Raw genomic sequence first — 24,907 nt, forward strand, 5'->3', positions numbered from 1 at the left:
GCGGCGCTCCCGGTCCCGGCGGCCGCCAGCGCCTCGCGGCAGGAACACCGGAGGGCCAGCAGGCCCCGGCGAGCGCGGCGGCGGTACCAGGCCCGGCGGCCGCCAGCGCCTCGCGGTAGGTACACCGGAGGACCCGCAGACCCCGGCGAGCGCGACGGCGGCGGCGACGGCGGCGGCGGCAGCGGTAGCGGGGGCGGGGCGGCGGCCGCGTCGGTGCCGGGGTCCGGCTGCGCCGCCGGCCGGCCTCATATCGATGGGGGAGAGCGGCCCGGCCCTGCGCAGCGCCTCTATTGATTTTCCCCCCCGCGCCATCTTGACTGTGGCCGCCGGTCGGCACGGCTATGAGCGGCCAGTAGACCCCGATTCCACGCCCTCCAGCGGAGTCCGAGCACAAAGGTAGGCGGCGGATGGTGCTGCGGAGTGTGGTGGTGTCCTGGGAGTGGTGCTGGTGCGCTGATCGTCCCCTGTCGACGGGGCGCTGACCGTGGACGACGCCCGACACCACCGCACCCTGATCGGTATCGGAGACTTGGATTGGATTATTTCGTGATCATGGGGCGACCGCACGGCGAGACGTGCGTGGCGTCCAGCATGGCACAGCTCCTGCTGCGCCAAACGTTCAGATTGTGCTGAAATTACAGTTTAGAAGTGCTGGGTACGACTGATGCGACGAGGCACCAAAACGACTGCGCATTTTGAAGTCGAAGTTCTCATGTTGAGTTAACGGCATTCCATAGGCCAGGAGGTGCTGGTTAAAAGACGTTGTAGCACTAGATAACATTGCATTGACCGCACTCAATGCTTCGAGCTGTTCTCATTCCCAGGAGCTGGTCTGAATAAAACTGCCGTTAAACCAACATATAAACTTTGAACCCAGGGCGCCGAAAACCAGGAACTGTAAGCCTTTTTTATGTGAAGGGCTCCGCATTCCTCGGTAAGAAATGCAAAGGTGTATTATTTGTGGATAGCCTGTTTATGTGTTTGAAGATATTCATGGTTATGTAAGGTGACACATATATGAACAGTGCACATGCAAATCAATCACCAAACACCCGTGGGTGTTTGTCCAATAAGCCCGACCACTACCTGCAGCCATGTGATTATATGACGTCAATTTGTAAGTGCCAGCTCGACTGAAAATCTCAACTTATAAATAAGTGACTCCGTTCCGAATGGTGATCAGCAGGCAGGCAGCAGATACGACGCATCCCTTAACAGCGATGGTGGATGTCAACGTTAATGGTTTTGAGCGTGCAAGAAGTGGGCATGGGCGTGCAAAAAGTTCTTGCTCAATTTGCATGACAATGTTGTTTAAACCGCGTCACATCCGTCCCATCCATCCTTTTGTCAAATTATTCTGTGCATCGGCTGTTTCTAAGTGTAATGGGTTGAAATCATTTCGTTTATTTCGCGTTTGCTTAAACCACATCAGCATTCAGTTCGTTCAGGGCGAGCTTTGTTGTTCCACGAAGGGCGTTGCTGTGCATGCTCTTGGAGACTTTTTGAGGCATTCGCTGATAATTGAACTTGACGCCTATGGCGATGCTTGACATGAATGGGCCAAAATTTCAGTTTGTTTTCTTAGCCCGCAACCATTTTTGGAAATGTTTTCATTGTTGCTCACTCACAGCAGTAAATCTGCATGACACGACACTTTAAGCCCAGACCAACGGAAGCGCGACCAAGACGACCGCCCTGCCGCATAGCAACTAGATTATCGGAAGGCTTGTCATGGTGTTTGCCTAGGCATATGCGCACTCGTGGCTCGGTGTCGCCTGCATCAGCTACGTCTTCACTCGGAGGGGTGAACCTCTGCTGGATTGGGTGCGCTGTGCGGGGAAGGCTGACCATTTGTGACCCGTGTGTCTGTTCGCCCAGGTGCTATATGGTAAAACCGGAGGATGAGACCAAGTAGTACCGCACTTGTGCTCGGTTCTATTCGGGCGAATCGATTCCAATTCCAAGCCACATGGCATGAGAAGATTTAAATTCTGATTCTCCAACTCAAGCTTCGAGTTGTGTCCCAATCCGACACAAGGAGATATGACTCAGTTCCATAATCGACTCTGATGTAGTCAATTTCAGTCGCAACACTTTGGGAACTAAACGGTTTATAAACTATAAGGAAGTCCTCATGCGATGTGAATTCCAACAATAAGACAACAGCATTATCAAACACTTAATCCTGTATCCACGAAAGCTTTCAAAATAAGATATTTTCTTATCTGCGTTTGCATCTTAGTCGACTGACTGACGAATCTAGACATTTATGTTGACTCAACTCTGTCTCCACTTAACGGAACGCTTCATATGAATCTGTCTCGATTTGACGCAAAATTTGTCTGATTCCTGAGTCAATCCCGACTCCACCTGGAAGCAAATACAAGTAAGGGTAGCATAAATAAATCAACTGAATAATAAAATGGACCGCATTTTTCCGACAGAGAGATGATCCGACCTTACTGACTACTAAGTATATCTCTTGACCGCATTATTGTTTGATTTGGAGCACGAGCTTTTTAAAAGCATAAGGTCACTGGTGTAGACATGATTTCGGCCAAGAGACGGCCAAATTGGGTTATAGTGGGTTCTTTCAGCCAAAGCATCCTCTTCGTCGATGAAAGGGTGCTGGTTTTGGATTTCAGGGATTTTTCAGACTAGGTCTTATTTAAATGCCTCCAAGCCCGTTGTTGTGTTCTAGAAGCCCCACGGGTGACATAAATTGCCAAAAAAAATACTGGCGTCTTCAGCTCGAGTGGGCTACGGGCGCGTGGTGTAGTTTAGGATGCTCATTCCTAAGTTATTAATAACAGGGACCGCAACAGACATCTTCCATGGACTTTTTAAAGGTCAGAGTAAGTCATTGACCTACAATTCCCCAAGTCAGCATTTGGTTTTAGGAGCATGCCGCCTAGTGTAATTCTTGACGCTTATTCAAATGCAAAAATAAAAGCAATTTCGTAGGATTTTGGATCAATATGTCTTTCCAGAGGTCAAACAAGGGCACCACGCTTAAATGCATGTAAGTGAACTTTGGCTCAGGGTATCTAGGTCAAAGGCTGTTGCATGAGGAGGTCTGGAACACTTTGAACACTAATCTGGTTGACCCAAGATTCATAACTTAGGGACCTCAAATCTTGGCGCAAGTACACTCACAAACAGGCCAGCTCAGTTTGTGAATTTGGTGCACCTAGCCTTCTTACTTTTTGTGATCTCAGAGGGTCAGCTTGATCCCCTTCTTCCCGAACAAAGGGTATTCAACCGGCCACTCGGGCGCGTGCGAATAAAGACAGTTGGCACCAAAAATCTGTCCGCCGTGATCAATTACTTCTTCCCAGCGGTGAAGGAAGTGTTTGCACCTAGTCAAAAATATGTGATTTGCGACGCATTTGTGACGCAAGTAGTTTGCCCCTGGACATACATTGAAGCTGGTTCGATTCCACTTCGCTTTTTCAGAAGAATTTCTTAAGCATTTCGACAAAACGCAAGAGAGTTTGGGCCATCTGAACCATGGCGGTTATACATATTGTTTTGAAGTCTCAAGGTTTTATCATCTGTGACCACGTAGGCACAACTTTCTTTTTTTTGGTTGGTGTGACGAAAATGCAAAGACACTGCGCTGTGCGAGATGTTATAGGCACAGTTCGCACAAGTTGCCGGTGTAAATACTTTTGAGGTGCCAGTTGGACTTACAATGAGATTCTCAAAGCGTCAATTAGACTTACAGGGAGATTCTCACAGAATCAATTGGGCTTACATTGAGCGACATGCATGCCGGAGATTGCCGAGGTCGCTCGGGAGGGCGCACATCAGATACAGTCTTGAAGTTGAGGTCAAGTAAAGCCACGCTGCCGCCATTCGGAACCCGAAATGACTAGCGTGCGTCGGTTGTGACTCCACAGCTGTTCAAAGCAAAGGTCGGATCAGATAGACTTGCAAATGTCCGCATCATCGCTGTGCATGAATAAGTTGTGGGTACAAGGCCATCCAAGATCAAAGGTATGATAGCCTGCAGTGATGTTCGTAGCATTCGTGGAGATTCCACCGTTCCGTTTATGATCTTGGCTTTCAAATATCAGGCACGTGATCGGAAAACGGAAGGGATTTGGTATGTATATTTGTATGTGTTACGTCCAAAAGGCCCTCTACAATGCAGCGTGGCTATTGCAGCCGCGTGTCAAAAGTAAAGCAGATAAGAACATGCAAGAGAAAAGAACAAGAAAGTAACACACCGACACTCATCCACCGGAACTGGGGTCATCGGGCGTTTCCAGCCAAGGGGCCCCTCATTGTCGCATAGAGGCGCTGCTTTTGGATTCGGGGTACCTTTTTAGGCTCGGTATCCTGCTGTGATGTCTCGGGGCAGTGACGTGCCAATCAGACTTTAGAGCCTTAGGGCCTAGGTAAAACCCCAAATGTTGGCAAATATTTACTTGCAAGCTACTCGGTGCTAAAAACAAATCGTCCCCTAATGATTGTATTGTTTCTGGCGTAAGGTCTTCCAAATTTTCCATGCATGTAACGCGATTACTTCGACACATTACGGAGGAGAAAAAGACGAATCTGGTCGCCGGATTATGATATCACATCCAAAAAGATGTATGGCCAGTTACGCTCTTACTATTCATGCCCTGCTATTTATACAATGCCCGTCACTTCTTGCTCCCCCCTGTTTGAAATGTTTCGGTGTGACTGACCGCCTGGTTTGACTGTGTGCTATCCCGGGACTCGGACTAGCATACAGTCAAAGCTGTCAAATCGAGTTCTGACCCGAGCTCCGGGGCGGCCATAACACTCGAGCTCGCGCAATGGCATTAGTACTGGGCTTGCATGGTCAACTGTGACTTGCTGAGCTGAGTGAATTTGTGACGTCGGTGGGTAATCAATGTGAATGCAGGAACCTATATCCAAAGTAAGCCTGACTAACGCATTGCCCAAACCAGCGAATACTATAAGTCATGTGAAACATAAAAGCAGGAAACTCATACACATTGGGCTGACCCGATTTCCTGACCGGCTTGTCCTGACATGACGGATAGCCCATCAGCGTTGTCAATATCATGGTATGATTCTAAGGCATAAAAATGCGCTGTTGGATCAAATGTCAGCAACAACTGACTGTTACGGATACTGCACAACCATGTTCACCGACTCTACCAAAATGTGAGTGATTTGCACATCAGCAAGACATCAGCAAGAAGTGAAAGATGTCAGTGTGGCATTCCTTGACTAACATGGACGCGGAGAATGTACTGGCGTTCAATTTTTTTCGAACTGTCATTTAGATCCCGACAGATTTTGGGTAGCCTCGCAGGGAGTCGTAGGTTCTTAAAATAGCCCAAGGGGTGCTCTATTAACGGACGCTTTCACCCGTTAATGCAGCATCGCCCCGCATTGCCGGCATAGTTTGGTTAAATATGGATCAACGGGTTATCAGATCACGAAAGCCTGGTGCTGAAATTGTCACTTGCAAAGCTGGGGGCGAAACGATTCCGCGTCATGACGTCAAAGCCCATGATTTTCTGCGATTGTGATCCCTCGTGGGACCCAAGATGATCCCAGTCCGTACCCATTGATTACAAGATAAAGACACACAGAACCACAGCCAAAACAGGATCAGGATCAGGAAACAGGATCAGGATCAGGAAACAGGATCTTAAAAAGAACGGCCGCGCTTCTGATGAGCATGGTTTGTTTTCTTTATTGCACGCGTCTCAAGGTATACATGGGTGAGAGCAGTATAACAGCTGGCTGGGATGACGTGTGACGTCTCCACCCCGAGTACATCATTGCCGTTTTAAAATAAAATCGGATGACTGCTATCCTGCATGTAAGATGAATGCATGTATGACTGTGCTCACTCGTAAGCACAGTCATATCCCATATTTCTCTCGCATATCTCCCATATCTCTAGCGAGCCTTTGGAGATATGCCGAACACGCCAGATGCTCGTCCAGTCAGCCTGAAACCCTACATCCGTGTTCAAAGCGCACCGCAAGGGGGAGCAAAGGCCGGGCGACCCCGCGCGGCCCGCGAGGACCGCACGCTGGAATCCGTCAGCCCTTCCCTGCAGCTGACTGACGCGTCCCGCAGCGGGCATGAGCCCCGCTCCCCGCTCAACCGAGCTGCGACGTGGCGCCCCCTCCCCTCCCCTCCGTCCGTCCCTCCCGCCGTGACGCACGGCGCCGTCTTCGACGTCTTGTCGCCGTCGGCGCCAGGTGACGGCTGGTGGCCGTCGGCGCCGCGCGGCGCTCGCACCGCTGAGGGTGTGTGCCGACCGGCCGACAGGGTTGAGGATGCGGGCGCGACTGCGTCGTGCGGCGGACGACGAGGGCGGCGATGCGGCGCAGGAGGTCGCCACGGCCGCGCCAGAGGATGCGGCGACCACCGCCGCCGCCACCACCACCACCACCACCACCGAGTCGCAGGGCGACATCATCCTCAAGCAGGCTGAGGCGGGCACGCGCAAGATGGCGCAGTCCATGGGCATCCCGTTCCCGGCCCTCATCGCTATCCTGATAGGTGAGTGGGGCGGCGTGGTGGACTGCCGCCGCTGCCGCTGAGATCTAATTTTAGCGTCTAATATTTTGTGGGACCATTACGCTGGTTGGTCCTTAAATGCAAAGCGAGCTGAACAGACTAGAGCATATTTATGCTTGGCTTTGATGTTTAGCGGACTCGGGTGCGCTGGTTTTAGCTCAGAGGCGTCTCAACGCCGTACAAAATTAACTAAGCGCATGATCTTATTCTTCCCGAACGTCATCGGTACAAATGGCATGCATGTTTGTGCTATTTGACTGCTCTAAATCGGGTTCAAGCGTACGGGAGGCCTTGCAAGCGTAAGGCAGGCCTCACAAGTCACGGGGATGTTTTCCCCGCGCCCCACAAGCACGTGGACCACGTCAGCAGGGCGGCATTGCGAGACGCTCGCCAGCTGGTGCAGCTGACAGGCTCTGGCCGGCGCGGCACGCAGGTGTGCCGAGTGCTCTGCTCGGTCGCTATCGAATACACACCCGGTACCCGTCGAAACCGGCTGCCGCCCGCCGCCGCCGCCGTCGCCGCCGCCGCCGCCGCCGCCGCGCCGACGGCGGCACTAATCAATAGCTGCAGCGCGCGCTGAGGCAAGGCCAGCTGAGCGGGCAGCGCCGGCGGCGGCCGCGCGCACCGCCCACACCGTCCGCCGGCGGCGAACAGGGCGGCGGCCGGCCCCCACCGCGGGCTCCACGGGAAAGCACGGCTAGCGGACCGCGAACGTGGACCCCGCCAGGCTACAACGCTCAGGACAGGCCGCACGGAGCGTGTCTGCCCCGTGGCCCCTGGAGGATGGCGGGTGGGGGCTGCGGTTTGGAGCCCAAGACCTTGCCTTCGGCCTTTTTTGGAGGATGTGCCTAAGCGCGGTGCGTCAATACTTACTGGAGTGCGACGAAAATAATAGCATGTTGCACACCTACGTAGCAGAACCTACGTAACACGGTAGACGCCGATCTCCCCGTTTGACAGCTATTTCAGCCAGGGTACTGCCCCGTCAGGCCCAGCTGGTGCCACCTGTCGTAGGCAGGTGACGGGTGGCTCATGCTTGTTTGAACGACACAGTGACAGACCGATCCCCGTCCGAAGCCCTATCCGTGGCCACGCATACGCCCACTACGCTGTTGCAATCGATGACTGGATAATCAGATCAATGACCAGCGTTTCAGAAGCGTCATATTCCTGTCAATGGCATGATTCTTGTGCGCGGTGTCGCGATCTAGTGCTGGTTGCAACGCCACCATGTGCAGCCTGTTTCTTCGGATTGCTTGTGGGCGCATTTTCTTCCCAACAAAACCCGATGTGTAAATGCTAACAACGCCAGCCAACTGTTTCAACCATTGAGAAACATGCCATTAACCACTAACGTGGGGGACTGAGTCGGGTGGGTCATGGACCACCTACTTTTTAAACATTTTGCATCAGCTCAATGCGATGTATGGCAAGAACAAGACTCTAAGTGGGTTAAGGCTAGCCCACTTTTTGGAATGTCCTACGCTCATGAATATCTGACCCTGGTATAATGGAGTCCAACCGGGCTGACAGAGCTTAATGGCATGCTCAGTCCGTGGCCACCGGCGGCCGAAGTTATGATTCACTTCCTGCTGAAGGTGATGCCTTCCCTGCTGCTACAGCAGACTGCTCCCTGACGGGAACTGAACCCATGCCGCCTTCCCCGCGTGCGTTTCTCTGCTCCGCCCATCCCGGCCTATTCGTGTCAGTGACGTCATTGGAGATTTTCCCGTGACGTCAGCCATGTGCTGCGGTGGTGACGGCAGTTGACAGAAGCTGGTTCCTCAGGCATCGGAATCCTCATCCTGGGCATCTGCTTCTGCTGCATCAGACGATGCTTCCGAAAGCGCAGAAGCAAAGATGCCAAAGGCAAAGGTGGCAAGGGCGTGGACATGAAGTCGGTGCAGCTCTTGGGAAGTGCCTACAAAGAGAAGGTAACAATCATACTGTCTTGAACTCAATGTTGGACGTGACCTGATCGTGTCATGGACTGTGCCGCTGGTGGTATGCCGGCATTCATTTGATCACCCGGAGACGCGCCTGTTTCTGAAAGCTGTCACACGTGCCTTTTTTGCGATAAGATGGCAGTGTTTTGGGGAGGTTGAGCACAGTAATTTGCGCGATTCGGAAACGAAAATGTTAATTCGTAGACATAAACCCCGCCACCTTTTTCGAGGTTCTCCCGTCCGCATCAAACGGCGAGCACGAGCATATTCTCTTCAAGCGACCCTGTCCTCATAAACGGCACGAGACATAAACCAATCCTATCCCTGCACACTAAGTCAACGCTATAGAATCACTACACCTATAGCCTGTATTCCAATACAACGACGCTGCTGAGGACAGTGGACTTGTTGGGTAGCCCGCTCCCATCGCTGGCGCGGTCGTTGCTCATATTTGTCGCGCCGCAGACGTAGAGGCCCCTATTCGAATCCCATCTCCGCTCCACGCCACGGTGTCACAATGAAAACATAATCTAACTAACCAGGTCTTCGGGCCGTTGGTTTGCTTTAACGATAGGCGTGTTACCTCATCGAGTTAATGTAATGACCTAATTCCTGTTTGTAATGTTTGGTCACTCCAGAAAGAAGGAGAAGGCGGAGAGGTAATGTTATTGCCGATTCTTTTCTGATCGATATGCCTGTGCACAATCCGAGTTTTTCCATATGCACCGTGTGTCCTGAAAGATTTTGACCAGCCTTACAACATTAAATTGCCTTGCCAGGGAGGAGCAACGTCCTTGCCTTCCCTTTTGCGCATGCGTTTGTGTAGCAAAACGATCTGGGATGGAACAGTCTTAGTGGGTGCGCTCATTCTATGCGTTGCAAAAATGTATAGCTTAGCGGAAGACACACTCCGCCTGGCAACGCGACAGTACAGATGGGCCATGAACAGGTCTATACTTATTTCCATGTTCAATCCCACGCTGACGTGTGATGATGTGTGTGCCTGCAATGTCATTCAGCGTGCTCGCGGGCGCCCCCCAATAACTCGACATGAGTATGTATGTCAAGGAGCGCGGTGCAAAATAACATAACACGCGCTCGGGTGAAGGTCCATTTCACCCACGAAAGGCTTTTCCAGGCTAAGTTCAGAACGGTGCGACGTAGCCTTGCCAAGGGTTGCATAGCTGTACGCAATTTAATGGCAGATGTTTTTATATAAAAAGTTTCGATTTACCTTGTAAGGTCGCTGACCTATGCAGGTCAAGATCAGGTCGCGGTTGTCAGCTAAGACAATTTCTAGTGAATTGTTCAATCTGATGCAACAATGGAGTGTTATACGAAGCCATATATCTCTTATATAGTTTCTTAGCCAATAAACAAGTGAATTTAATTCATGATAAAACGGACTTAAATTGCCCAGGGTCAGTTAGTCTCTGGTGCTCATTTCAAACTGATTAATGAGGAACCGCGGCAGACGTCTTACAGGGAATTTGTAAACGTCAGAATAGGCTACCGACCTAAAATGGCCAAGGCCAACACATTTTTTACAAACATACCGCCTAGCGTAATCCATGGCGCTGATTCACATGCCAAAATCAAAACAAGGTGGTAGGGTTTTAGATCACCATGACCTAAAAAAACTAGGCCATGAACCTTAACTGAATACCAGTAACCTTTAAGTTAAGACAGAACCCTAGGTTCAAACCGCTGTATGTCTGGGGACACTTTGGACACCAATCTAGATTTTGGCCTTGTTTGACCTTATTGAAGCCTTATGTTCATGACCTAGGAACTCAAAATTTTGACATTAGCTAGCTCATAAACAGGTCATCCCTCCCTGTGAGTGTATATTTCTAGGTCTCTTAGGTCTTTTAGATCCCAGCGGGTCAAATTGACCATCCCCCACCAGAGCGCAGGGCATTTAACCGGCCACCCGGGCGCGTGTGAATAGACTGGCATGCGCAAGAAGACAAGCTGCAAGAGGTCACTGCTCTTTACGTCCTCTTGGCTATGTGCGCAGCATCTTACCATGAAATTGGCTGTGTGCATGGACCGCAAGCGGCCGCTGCAGCCTGCACGGTGAGAAACGGAGCAGTTAACGACCACTCATAAAACAACACCGCCGCAAGCCCCAAGTTCACTGAACCCTTTAATGACGGGGCGCCGGGGACTCGAGCTACCACGCCGCCACACTGACCCGCCCGCCGGGCGACGCCCCGTCCTCAAGGTGCAGCCCGACATGGAGGAGCTCACCGAGAACGCCGAGGACATTGCCGAGGAGGGAGAGAGCAAGCAGTCGGAGCAGAAACTCGGCCGGCTCCAGTTCAAGGTCAGTATCCGAAATCACCTCGAGTTATTCTGCGGCTGTGTGAGTTACATCAGGCGACAGTACTGAAACCGCAAAGTGCGCTTCGCAAAAACTGCGACACAGGTTTAGTAAAATGGCACACTTCTCCTGGCCCAAGACACACATACGCTCGCACATATATATATATATATATATATATATATATATATATATATATATATATATGTGTGTGTATATATATATATATATTTATTCATTTATTTATATATATATATATATATATACGGTGAACTTAAGCTAGTCGAACTATATGAGCTATATATTTTAGTCAGCGGTATGTGATTGAGACCGCGCTTAACATCATCAGTGTTGTGTGGATGGCTGAATCTTGGACAGTGGCGACACTGATGGGACTATCACATCGTCAGTGGTGCGCAGCTGTCATCGTTTTTCCAAGGCGCAACACCGACATTCGTTACCGAGATCCCACAGTGTATTTCTGAAGTTGAACCTTGCAGTGTGGAATGCGCTTGAAGAGCACAATGTTTTTGGGCTGCATGTACCCGCGACACGCCTGGTGGTGTGGCGGCGTGGTATTGTGAATAGCAGTTGCGAGCTACGTTTCTGCCTACATTCGTCCCACATCTCAGTGCATAGTGATGTTTTTTGTCTACCCCGGCAGCTGGAATACGACTTTAACTCCAACAACCTGACGGTAACAGTGATCCAGTGCGAGGAGTTGCCGGCCCTGGATATGGGGGGCACCTCCGACCCTTACGTCAAAGTCTACCTCCTGCCCGACAAGAAGAAGAAGTTCGAGACCAAGGTCCACAGGAAGACACTGAATCCAGTTTTCAACGAGACGTTTACTTTCAAGGTACAGCCTCCAATTTTTTAATGTGCCTTGTTGATCATGGCTGGGACGGAAGGGAACTATGATAAGTAATTTATACAGGCCGATATTTATTAAGAAAGAAACGGGGATTTGCTGACATAAATAAGAATACAAGCAAATCATGCAATGGATTGTCAGAATAACTTAGAATTATTCATTCTTAGTTGATTTCTAGGTTTGCTATATTGCTGCTCATGACGTATGCATTGCGTCCAAGTGGCTTCGATTTCGTTACGGTTTAACAGTTAATGACTTATATTTATTGTGATAATGTCGTAGTGTAAAGAGTATATCGGCACTAAGCTAGAGCACTAAGCTACATGTGCGAAATAAACGACGCTTACCAGTGAGGACCATATGATTTGCGAGCACTGTTGCTAACTACACAGCATTTCCCTTTTCCGAAAGTTCACCTCTTTTGTGTGGTTTCACCGTATCATACGCTGGTACTCCCTACTCCCTACCGAAGTGCTTTAAAATGCCTGTGATTTGATAAAAGAACACACGAACAGAATCTTCATGGGGAATAATGTCACTAGTCCAAATTGGTGGTGCCTAAAGGCTTAGGAGCGGTGGATTTCCGAAGGTTCCGTGGTCGTCCACGCATCCTGAGCCGTGTTTCATCCGTGCCAATCACCCACCATGCTATGATGTGCAGCTTCGTAACGATGGTTTGGTTGTTCTTTCATCGTGAGCAGAACGTAAGTGTTTTCCTTCTTGCATCCGTTATGGTTTTCACATTTCTGGAATGGTCTGACGCGCTGGGACGCCGTGACGTTGGCTGAGGGCGGTTTGGTTCGAAGAGATTGGCCAACGTTGGCGGCGGCTTGGGTTGGACTGCTTTTGCTATAGCTTTGGCGATGAGAGATAGTTGATACTGCAGCTCTGCTGATGGCTTGCAGCTTTGGAACTTGCACACTCACTCGTGTCTGCCTAGACCTACACAACACTGTTCATAAAACATGTCATGCACCCGGCGCAACAGGCATACTGAATTAAGAATGTAACTGCTTGTTGCCATTCCTTGAGCTTGTACACACACACACACACACACACACACACACACACACACACACACACCCACACACACACACACACACAACACACACACACACACCACACACACACACACACACACACACACACACACACATATATATATATATATATATATATATTATATAGCGCAGGTTGGTACTTAATTGCTATTGCTCGGATACGTATATGATGAGGGCCTAAGCTTGAATGGCAAACTTCATCTTACAGTTGTGTACCAACACGTGTCACCTTCTATAGATAGCATTCAATGCACACCGCGCATGATGTCTGGCACCTCCAAACTCCAATGCACACGCCCGCACACTCTATAGTCGGAATGTAATGTAGGCGCTCATAGAAACCGTCCTTCAATTTGCACAATGTGGCCCTCAGACTAGGACGCTGCTCTGTTCCCCGCCAGCATGCTTGGCTTCGGCATTCCGGCGTCGAGTTACTAGCAAAGTCGGCCCGTGAGCTCCCTAAATTATCCTCGACCCACTTCAGCTAACATCCTAGGTTGTATCCGTTGCCCTGTAGCAGTTTCTCTTTTGTGGCTACTCGACGAAGTCGTCAAGGTGCTGGGCTCAAGTGATATTGTTACCCCTGCCCATAAATAGCCCTTCTTCGGCACACTTTGGCGCCACCTGACTCTATCTCAGGTGAAATAAGCATGTGCGTGCAGTGGATAGCTGGGGGCTCGGGCTGGGCGGGTCCACCAAGCATCATACATCGCCGGCGGTAAGTATAGCCCGCACGGGTGCACCGGGCGGGCTGGAGACAAAACGTGTCATCGCTCCCACCACGCAGCTGCGCTGCGGTTCATACTGCAGCACACCTTTGCCAAAATTGCGCTACGGTTCGCTGAGCGGGTGTCAAACGACATCCTTAACTGGCGCTGACGCCACGCTTCGCTAATTCAGTTCTCTTACGGGCGTAATGTCGCACTGAAAGAGAGTCAACCGCCAGCTCGCGTCGCCTGAGAACCTTCCGTTAAGCGCGTGTAAAAGCCAGCTTCGGCGCCACACCGTGAAGCCGGCTACCGCCGGCGCCGCTGCCGCCGCCGCTGCTGACGCCCCGCGCCCGCCAGGTCCCGTACGCCGACGCCATGGGCAAGACTCTCGTGTTCGCCATCTACGACTTCGACCGCTTCTCCAAGCACGACCAGATCGGCGAGGTCAAGCTGCCGCTCTGTACCATCGATCTGGCGCAGACGATCGAGGAGTGGCGCGAGCTGGTCAGCGTCGAGGGCGACGGCGGCCAGGTCAGTCGAGGGCGGGGCACCGACGGCTGCCGACGGTCCGCCGGAGCCTCGGTCCCGCCGGCGTCGGGCGGACGGCTGGGCTCGCTCGCCCACTGGGGTGGTGGAAGGCCACGTAGACCCTAGAGTTCCTCTGTGTTAGCCGGGAGCAGAGTGCTTTTCGGTTTGATCCACCGCTGAGCGCCTCTGCTAGTAGAGCACTGCCCTGCCATGAACGCTCTGTTGCCCTTAGGTCACCACCGCCTTGTTGACCCTGCCTCTCGTCACGCCGCGTCGCGAATGCTTGAACATAACGAGCGGCGGCCAACTGTGTAGCTCGTCTTCACCATGTCCGTGTCACCGGCCCCCACCCGGCCGGCGCACCCCTAACGGCCCTAGTACCCGGAATGTCGATGTCGTCGCTGCCCTGTCTCCGTGGCTGCCAACGGTGCCGTCTGTCGTCTCTTTCTCTCTCTCCGTCTGTCTTGGCTAACGCCCTTTCGTCTGCGTCCACCCGTGCGCACCGCCACCCCGCTCGGACCCTGTAGGCAGTAAGTCCGCTTCTTTCTCACGTTTGTTCTCTTGCTCACCGAGTCCCGAGACTGCTGGACTGCTCCCGATCTCTCAGGCAATTGGCTGGAAACCACAGGCTGAAACGCATTCAGGGCCCACGTTCCCGGTATAAAAGTGATTTTTGTAACATTTGATGGCCAGTAGAAGCTGGCGGACGAAAACTACCATGTGTCGGAAAATAGTACCTTTTAGTGTTTTATGAATGTAATCTGTACGCATAAAAAGCATCACGTGCCGCAGATTTTGCCTGTGCTATTGTCAGATTGGCAATGGGAACAGACGAGCATTTACGGCACCGCGTAACGGTCGAATCTATATTTTTGTCGCTGTGACTGTCAATCCGTTCGAAGGATGAACCTCAGAACCGTGCAGACGGTACTCATGCCCCGTCATAGCTTTGAACTGTGCGAATAGATTTTGAAGACAGTCGTTCTTGCCCATCCGGCGCCCGTCACCTGGTGTTGGCTGAGGCCGCCAACGTTACTCGGTTCGTCGAAAACTACAACACCGTGTATCGGTGTTTGTGCCTCAAAGATTGCGAGCGCGCGTGCTTAAATCTGTTTGGAATCCGCTTCTAACTAGTCTATTCCAGCACGGATGGATGTGCTCGTGCAAACACGTGTTGGCCATGGCAATAATTTTGCTTACCCCGTTTTGATCCCGCCTAAACAAGACTACTTTTAGTAGTATAGACCGCTGATTTTTTCCCGGGCAGAGGGCCCTGCGTGTAGAATACTTGATGGCACATCGCCGTTTCCGGTCAGAGGCTGATAGGCCCTTCGGTCCCGGCCGGGGGTACGTACTGGCTGCACTTCTGGCACTACAGGGGCCACGGCACTCGGTTGATCATTAGGCCCTCAGAGGAATGCATTATGCATATGTTGCCTCGCTGACCTGGCAGGCCTTCTGAACGACGCAGCTGGACTAGTATCGACTCAGAAACTCCTACTGGCGTTAAAATAGATACCCCTTTAGGACGTGAGGGCCCAGCAATTAACAGATGCTCTCCAATTGTTGTCGGGTCGCTAGCCACAATGGAGAGGAGGGGGGGGGGGGGGGCCTTGATCGTCGGTCCCGGTGTCTGAGGTTAGAGAACAGAGTTCAGAGGTCAGAGGCTAGAGGTCAGAGTTCGAAGGTCAGATAGTGTAGTACCTAGAGGCCTATGGAACCATTCCGAAAGCAAGACGATTAGTTTTGCCATGGATCTAGCTGGAGGCACTGGATTTTTGAACCATTAGAATAATCCCTTCATTTATGATGTTTCCATTTCAGCTGACTCATAAACAGTTTTATTCAAAATGATTGACTTAGGTCTGAGTGTCAGCCTGCCTCAAATTTTCAAAGCAATCGATTTCAACTGACTCAACGTAAACTTCCTTCATTCCGAAGTCGATTCTAAGTATGCCTGTGAATCAAGCACAAATCTGCATGGGACGTGGCACATCCTCCTCCCCCTGGACTCGTCCGGCAGTCTCGGGATTAAACAACGTATACTTTGTGCATCAGCTAAAGTCGTACTGCATGCCACAGAGCTCGTTACCATTACTGCATTGCTCAACTCATCATCTCTGAGAAGTTGGTGTTAGTCGGAGCAACTCACCAGCATTGTACAACGGTACACCACTGCTGCCACGCTGATGTCCGCCCTTTCTGTTGGCCTGACTGACCTGTCTTGGTTCGCCCCCCGCCCTGGGCGCCCGTTTCGCCGTGTCTGTCGTCGCCTCCGACCGCCGCCTCCTCCTGTGAGTATCTCTCCCGCTGCCAGCGTACTCGGGGCGGGGCGGAGCGCAGTGACCGTGTCTAGATGCAGGGTATCGAGTTCAGGAGTAGAGGCTGCCAGAGCGTCGCCGCTAGGCTTCCGCCTGAGGTCAGTAGTAACGACGCTGGCGACGTGTATGCGTGTAGGGTGTGTGCCGTTGGCCGAGTACTTTAGTGCGATGTGATTTAGGGCAAATGTAGATTCAGAGTTCAGAGGTTTCTGGGAGTACGGCTTGTGATCCTCTGGACAATGCTCGGTCAGATGCAATCGCTGATGTGCATTCTTCCGTCCGAAGCGGCTTCAAAATTTCGCATCGCAATGATTCACTACCGCTGGCTGTCAACAAACAATAAGCATGCTTTCGACACCGATGCACTTCAGCGATTGGTCTCACGAGAAGATTTTGTTAGGCAGAACGACTAAAGTTATATCTATCGACCTGCAAAAGTATTAGTGTTGATAGGTATCTGGTCCGCATATTTAGTACGCAACATACGTCAGTAGAAGCATTAGACGCAGGTGAACTTAATTCACAAACGGTGTTGAGACGTGAGAATAGCTTAGATGTCGGTGTTGTTTGGTGCACTTTGATGTATATCTTAGCGGAAAAAATGGGTTATACTGTTGTCCATTCGACGCGGCCAGCATTTCAACTCGCACGATGGTGTTGAGATCATGAACGTTGCTGGAAATGTTGGGCAATTCTATGAGATATTTTGATAATTGCTCCGATATGTGATGTTATTCAGTTCTTCTTGGTATACTGATGGTCTGATTATTATCGACACACGAACTCTTAAAACCCGTTTCATCAGACCGGGTGCGAAATAGGAACCACCCTCCCATTACCCTACGTAAAGGATAGGACAGGGCCAGTGAAAGTCCTCCCAAATTGGTGGCACCAATTTTTTGTTATTTCTTTCCAGTTGACGTTTGTTGACCAATGTTAAATTCTCGGAAAGTCGAGGTGACTCCATCGCCACTGGCCTTAATTGCCGCACTCTTTGATGGGGAGCGCCACTCCATCATCTCGGCTGAGGGAAGAGGTTCCTTTTTACCAGTCCGAAGGAGGGATGATGGCGGCCGTCTGGTCAGACCGGGTGAGGGATGGTAAAGGACCGTCTGGTCAAACCGGATGAGGGATGATGGGGGACCGTCTGGTCAGACCGGGTGAGGTGCGATGAGGGACCGTCTGGTCACACCGCGTGAGGGATTAGGAGGGCCCTAATCCCTGGTCAGATTGGGTGATGTATGATTAGGAACCGTCTGATCAGACCGGGTGAGGGATGGTGACCGACCGTCTGGTCAAACCGGATGAGGGATGATGGGGGACCGTCTGGCCAGACCGGCTGAGGAATGGTGAGGAACCGTCTGATCAGACCGGGTGAGGGAATAGGAGGGCCCTAATCCCTGGTCAGACCGCGTGAGGGATTAGGAGGGCCCGTCTGATCAGACCGGGTGAGGACTTAGGAGCGCCCGTCGGGGCTCGGCGCCACTCTGACCGCTGGTGACTGGCGTGACGTCACCGATCGATGGGCAGATGGGTTGCCCGGGGAGGCTCACTGACAACTCCCCACCCCGGCTCAGACCGCGTGTGAGCATCCCTTTACCAGGCTTTGGTTAGGGATATGGTAAAAAGCCTACCCTCAGACTTGTTAGAGCTACGTGGTGGCCTGTAACCTTAGGGCGATATAAGAAACGCGTCCCATTCTCAGCCGGGTGTGACGTTTTGAACGCCCCTGAAGTTATATCACATCTTCGGAAACATCGATCATTTCTGAACAAACCGTAATAGCCTTAGCACGGATATTGCGACTGATCACAAATGTCGCGAAATAGGTACTTTATGGGTCACAACCAAAGACGTTTAACAAAGGTCATTTAAGATGAGAGCTCACCAGATTCTTAGCGCTGGTCAAGACTGCTGCAAGCAGCGTCTGGGTGGGTGCGTGGGAAGGTCGATGGAATTTGTAAAACAAATTTTCGGAGTGAAAATGAGAATTGGGCGTCTCTTCTTTGGTTTTAGCGCCATTCATTCCGTGGAAAACTTCCGAAATGTTGCGATGCAGATGCATCTCCAAGTAATACTGCAGCTTCACCCTCGGGCTGGGGAAGGGGGGGGGGGGGGGGGGTTAGCCGGCATGCGTTCTGTAATGAAAGCCCTGGGGTTCCCATTGTAGCCACAGCAGCTTCCTTAGCCTCCTCCATGAAATGAAACGTGTCCGCAGCTTTCATAGCCTCCTGAGAAGTGAGTGCAGCTTGAAAATTGCATTGCAGCTGTCGGTTTGCCCTCCCGGCGGTGTAGCAGGTTCTCCCGGTGGTGTGGCAGGTTCTCCAAGCAATGTGCCAGGTTCTCTCAGCGGTGTGGCGGGTTCTCCCGGCGGTGTGGTAGATTCTCCCGGCGGTGTGGCAGGTTCTCCCGGTGGTGCTGGGCAGGTTTCTCCAAGCAATGTGGCAGGTTCTCCGGCGGGTGTGTGGCGGGTTATCCCGGCGGTGTGGCTATTTGTGGAGGGTTCTCCCGGTGGTATGGCAGGTTCTCCCGGCGGTGTGGGCAGCCGTCTGCCACGCGGCGCCGGCGGTCGTCGGAAGCTGCCCCTCCTCCCCCCCCCCTCGCCTGACGGTGAGCTGCAGACCGCCGCCTCGTCGCTGAATCGGGCCAACGATATGCCACGGACAGTGCAGGGTTCGGCCGCTGTGGCCACCTCTACCGTGGTCCCGGGGGTATTGGGCACGGATTAAAATAACGAGGTCAAAACCCGTGTGACGTCTTTTATCACGAGAGTGATCGATGTTTCGTAAGGCCGTCGGACTCGGTCGCATTGAATTGAAATATGCATGCGATGAGAATGATTCTCTGCCGTGGCGAGGTAGGTGATGTGGATGTGACAGGAGTGGATGTGGTGGGGTTGATTTCGTTGGTGGGATGGATGGTGGGCAACTGGGACTGGCACTGGGATAAGATATTTTGTTTACTGTATACCGGGGACGGAGTAGAGGAAATTCAGCCGCATGGCAAAAACAAACAATGGTACTTGACGCGCAAGGGTTTGTTGCCACGACAGTCGGTTATCGTTTAAATTCTGGGTTGTTGAGGTTCAGTAGTGTGACGCACGAGACTGTTGCACACGCATACACCTCCAGTAAAGATACGCTGAGACCCTGGCATAGCCGTTCAAAGCTCTCATGCTATGCCAGCGACTGGGAGGTGAGGGGTTGGGGGTGGGGGCGAATACTCCATTGCTTCTGAATGGCGTCGTTTTCATCGTATGTGTTGCGTCGAATGTGCTCCAGAGAGCCGTCAGAAACAGACGACTAGTCCAGCCCAGTGTCTGCGCTGCCGACTCCGATCGGCAACGACGACACACTCGGTGTTGGCTGGCCTCCGTCGCCAGCAGCCCCTTGACGACTGAAACGTTTATCCTATAGGAAAACAAGCTGGGAGACATCTGTTTCTCGCTGCGGTATGTCCCGACGGCCGGCAAGCTGACAGTGGTCATCCTCGAAGCCAAGAACCTGAAGAAGATGGACGTGGGTGGCCTATCGGGTGAGCACAGAAAGTGCGCCTTCGTTAGCTGTGGGCGACGCGCTTTGAATAATTGTCTTTTTCGTGCCCAGTGCAGCGAAACAACACGCATACAGATGCAGTTTTTTGGTGCCCCTTAGCTGCCGTTGTGGATGAGGCTTTCTTTTTGTGACTGCAAATCTTGGGTTACGATTTGTTATTTTTGCACTTGAGCTCACAGGTTTCAGACGTGGCCAGCTACAAGTAACGAACCCCAGAGTGACTAGGGATCTTATAATGGGCTAGGAAGCCTTCTACTTGGCATTGTCTATTGTCGTGCAGGCCGTGTGAGTACGACACACAAGTCCGCGACGAGGCTACTCGTTTCTGTGTTTCTTTCACTTTTTCGCTTTTCACTCTTACAATTTTCTTTACTTTCACAGCAGCGTTAGGAAAAATATAAAATTGACAAAGATCATGATTGGCGTGCGACAATGACGGGCTGCCCGTGATACCTGAAAAACTAATCGGTCACATTTGAGTCACTGGATGCTGCTGCAAGACGTCAACATCGTCTTGTTTTTGGGCGCAGTTCCCCATAGTGTGATGTCATTGAGTTTTAAACGCAGACGGAAAAGGAATTTTTCGCGCTGTTATGGGATATCACGCTGGCATGTTTCCTCCGATTCTTCATTTTCAGATCCGTATGTAAAACTAGAACTTCTTCTTGGCAACAGGAAGCCTAAAAAGAAGAAAACGTCCGTGAAGAGAAAGACGCTTAACCCTTACTTTAACGAAAGGCTTACTTACGAAAACATCAGCCGGACCCAAATTGAGGTAGCCATTGACCTGGTTCAGGCCCATCGCATGGCGTCAGGGGCGGACAGGAATCATGATGGCCAGCCGTGGTCGCGGGGCTTGCGGTGGATGCATCAGCGTGTTTGGGGTCTTGCCAACGAAACAGAACACTCTTGCCTGGATAAATAAAGGAGGGGCGTTACGCTGGAACCGTGTGCAGCCGTACCATGAAAATGTTGGCCCTTGACTGGGAGGCACATGGTACCTAAGGTCTACAGTGTAAGGCATGGTCAAATCCAACGGCATATAAGCGTACTGTGAGAGAATTTAGCACTCCAGACCGGTACAACGCCGCGTCCGTTTGGTGGCCACGCTATGTTTTGCAGTAAAGACGGCTAACTCCCAAGCTGAAGGCTCTGCCGTTTAGAACGAAAGATGCAGAAAATATCTGGTGACTAGGCGGCGCGTGATTCACTGCACGGAACCGCCTCACCCATGGAAGCATGGTGAAAAACCCTGCAAGCAGAACCTTGCTGTACACACATTCAGGCCATCATCCAATCGCATCGCGCGCTCACTTTAATCGAAAATGCGCTTTCCGACCGTTTTGGCCGGGTCCGGGAACGAAGCGATCGCACGGGCACCGTGCAAAGTTATACGGCACGGGTGCCGGCATATGCAAGCTCGGCTTAGCGCGAAAATATTTTTGGGGCCAAGCGACCGAGTGCTCTAGCTTCATTTCACCACAAGCTATCTTTATCACCAGCTGATGGCCGTGAGATCAGTGGTTATGTTTGCTGGTTCGCTTATTAGTGCAATAAGCATTTTTCAGACGTGGTAAAACATCGATGTCGTCATTATGCGTGTCCTCGTAGTACTCAAATATGGAATGACGCTCAGCCATTCAGCGTGCCAGTGCATGAATGACAATGTCAATAGCTGCCATGTCGACACCAATGTCAATAGCTGCCGTGTCGACACCAATGTCAATAGCTGCCATGTCGACACCAGTGCCAATAGCTGCCATGTCGACACCAATGTCAATAGCTGCCATGTCGACACCAATGTCAGTCAACGTTGACAACAGTCACACGCACGCGCGCGCGTACACACACACACACACACGCGCGCGCGCGCAACAACACACACACACACACACAAACACAACACACACACACCACACACACACACACACACACACACACACACACACACACACACACACACACACACACCACACACACACACACCACACACACACACACACACACACACACACACACACACACACACACACACACACACACACACACACACACACACACAGCACACACACACACACACACACACACACACACACACACACCACACACAGCACACACACACACACACACAACACACACACACACACACACCACACACACACACCACACACACCACAACACACACACATCACCCAACACACACACACACACACACACACACCACACACCACAGACACACACACACCACACACACACACACACACACACACCACACACACCACACACACACACACACACACAACACACACACACACACACACACACACACACACACACACCACACACACACACCACACCACACACACACACAACCACACACACACACACACAACACGTTTTGTCATCAAAGAGTGATGCGTACGTCTTCTGAGTTTGGCTATGTTGGATTATTTGGGATGGTTCTTTTTTAATTTTGTGCGGGTGCATACAGGGGGCAGACATGCCATCGGAAACATCACGGCCTGCCAACCAGCATGCTGCTTGGGTGTCCTAAAAGGTCCCGAGCCCTACTCGGGCTACTTTGTTTGACATCCACCTGAGGGGGGAGTGGGCATGCATTGCGCGTGGTCTGGAGCGTGGGTGTTTCCAGGAGAATGCTGATGCGCGTGACGTGGCGGTGGAATTTCAGATCCATACGTGAAGATAGCTTTAATGCAGAACGGTAAACGCCTGAAGAAAAAGAAGACCAGCATCAAGAAGTGCACCCTGAACCCCTACTATAATGAGTCGTTCACGTTCGAGGTTCCATTCGAGCAGATCCAGGTAAGACATGAAGATCACTGACCTGATAAATTATGGTCAGGATGAATGCGGAGCCTGGCATGTGACCTGCCTTCCTTGTCATACGCCACGCGTCTCGCAGAAACGGAATCCGAATTTCCCAAATCGCCTTTGTGCTATGTCCTGCACAGTGACGGCAATTCTAGGGCCTAAACCGTTTGATTCCACGCCATTATATTGTATTTCAGTAGGGTGATATCAGCGGTTCAGGCACAATTCCTGATTACAGAGACATTCGACATGCCTTTGTAACGCTGGTTGGCCCGTGTCACGTACCCAAATTCGTGGAAATAGGTCGCCAGTCAAACATTACGATAATCCTTGTTTTCACGGAAACATATTCTGAAGGTTCGCAACATATTTGGTACGCAGTGCTTTCGTACGCTTTCAACACGCACTTCATGCTACAGACCTATCATCTGAGGTGTGTTTCGCCATCTGTGGTCTTTTCGCCTCACGCTTTGGCAGCATGCGAGGCCGAACGCTATCTGGAGGGAACCTCTCATTTCGGCTGATGCTCCTTTTCTTCCTTAGAGCAGCCTAGATTTTGTTCAGCGCCTTAATGCATCGGAACAAGTATAATGTTACTCGGTGTTATTTTGCACCACGCGGACGTAAAAGCGGAGAGGAGCCTCTTGCTGGGATAGCATTAATAAACTGTCTGCAGCCAACCACTACATCGCTGCTCCTGATCATTACCACTTGCGAAAAAGCAACCGTTCGGAATAAGGTGACATTCTGGTCAAGTTCAGCAGGTAACAACTTTTTCTTGCAGTAAATGGATTTGCTCCGTTTTGATATCCGACACGTGAGACTCATTTGCGCTCATAGTCTTTCCACATCATTTGCGCCCATGTCGAGCGCGCATATCAAGCAATCCGAATCGTGCTGAATAGGGCCAGCGACTTGGACAGCGACAGCGATCGAGGTGTAACGTCAGGCACACTGTGCCGTGGCCGTCCTTTTTCCGCCACGTCCATCCAGTATCCGCCACCGTTGGCTGCGGGGCGGGCCTGCAGCCACCTGCAAAGGTCACTTGGGTGGCAAACGCGTGTTGAGGTCACAAAGGTCACTTGGGTGGTAAAGGTCACGTGTTTTCTCAGAGACGAGCGTGGCAAATGACAGGTTAGCAACAAACTGGCATAACAATTATAAATGCAATGTGGTTTCGATCAGCCTTTGCATACGTTCGCTGCAGGCGTGGCGGGTGCGATGGGGGAGGGGAGGGGGTCGGTGACGGTTCGGCGCCGCGTGTGACGCTGTTGCCGCCTGCCGAGCAGAAGGTGCAGCTGGTGGTGACCGTGGTCGACTACGACCGGATCGGCACGTCCGAGCCGATAGGCAAATGTGTGCTGGGCTGCACGGCGTCGGGCACCGAGCTGCGCCACTGGTCCGACATGCTGGCCTCGCCGCGCCGGCCCATCGCCCAGTGGCACACCCTCAAGGACCCCGAGGACGGTGACAAGAAGGACTAAGGTACGCCGCCGACAGCCGGGCGGACCGTGCTACGCCGCTGGCGCAGCGCGACCGCTGGTGGGGGACGGCCAGCCGGGCGCGTCGCTGTCGGCTTGTGCTGGAAGAGTTTCAGTGCCGTCAGCTGGCGGCGTCGGTCGGCGAACACCAGCCCGCAGGCGCGCGGTCGGGGGCCAGTGATCGCGTGCCGTCACAGAGACACGACTGTGTGCCTGTCCATTGTGTTCCGTCCGGTGCGTTGTTCACAAGCCCGATGGCGAACTCCACAAAAAGATGCAGTTTCAGGGAAAAAAACGTCAAAAACGCGAGGCCTGTTTGCGAGGAGCAGCAGTTAGTCAACTGACAAGTGACTCACCAGTACCCCCACAATTAGTGGCCACATCCATTGCTGCAGGTCAATGGTGACTGGCCCGTGATGACGACCGGCCTCCGCCCGCAGGAGTGTTCCAGAAGCCCGCAGTGGCCGGCGCGCGCCGTCGCGTCTCGGAAGGCAAAGTTGGCGCGGCGGCGGCGCGCCAGTGCGCGTGCCGACCAGCCGTGGCCGGCGCGCGCCACGAAGCGGACGTGCTCGGGCCACTACTCACCTCTGCCCGTGACCAGATAGCTCTATGTTGGCGCTGCGGCGCTGGGTGGGAGCGCGCGTCGGCACCGGCGGCGGTGCCGCAGCGACCGCCTGGCCGGTGACAGTGTAGTCGATGTCTGTGTGCGGCGGAGGCCGGGGGCGCTGCCGCCC

The 24,907-nt window shown here is 52.1% G+C and overlaps 1 protein-coding gene across 5 annotated transcripts; it reads left to right on the forward strand.

Annotated features, from left to right (window-relative positions):
- The first annotated feature begins 307 nt into the window (after window positions 1-307).
- LOC119110995 (synaptotagmin 1) lies at window positions 308-24,654 on the forward strand. 5 transcript variants are annotated; one of them, XM_037234807.1, is made up of 11 exons: window positions 308-396; window positions 6,289-6,522; window positions 8,329-8,474; window positions 10,714-10,815; window positions 11,477-11,671; window positions 12,388-12,390; window positions 13,815-13,988; window positions 19,723-19,840; window positions 22,550-22,683; window positions 23,982-24,177; window positions 24,614-24,654. In XM_037234807.1, the coding sequence occupies exons 2-10, from the start codon at window positions 6,297-6,299 to the stop codon at window positions 24,174-24,176; spliced, it is 1,293 nt and encodes a 430-aa protein (XP_037090702.1). In that variant the 5' UTR covers window positions 308-396; window positions 6,289-6,296; the 3' UTR covers window position 24,177; window positions 24,614-24,654. The 5 variants fall into 5 exon arrangements, with proteins under 5 accessions (XP_037090702.1, XP_037090706.1, XP_037090704.1 ...); XM_037234811.1 differs by having other exon boundaries at window positions 19,732-19,840; XM_037234808.1 differs by lacking the exon at window positions 308-396 and adding an exon at window positions 825-934.
- Window positions 24,655-24,907: the final 253 nt, after the last annotated feature.

Source organism: Pollicipes pollicipes, unplaced genomic scaffold (genome assembly GCF_011947565.3).
Source record: "Pollicipes pollicipes isolate AB1234 unplaced genomic scaffold, Ppol_2.1 Scaffold_7254;HRSCAF=8740_pilon_pilon_pilon, whole genome shotgun sequence".
Lineage (NCBI taxonomy): Eukaryota > Metazoa > Arthropoda > Thecostraca > Pollicipedomorpha > Pollicipedidae > Pollicipes > Pollicipes pollicipes.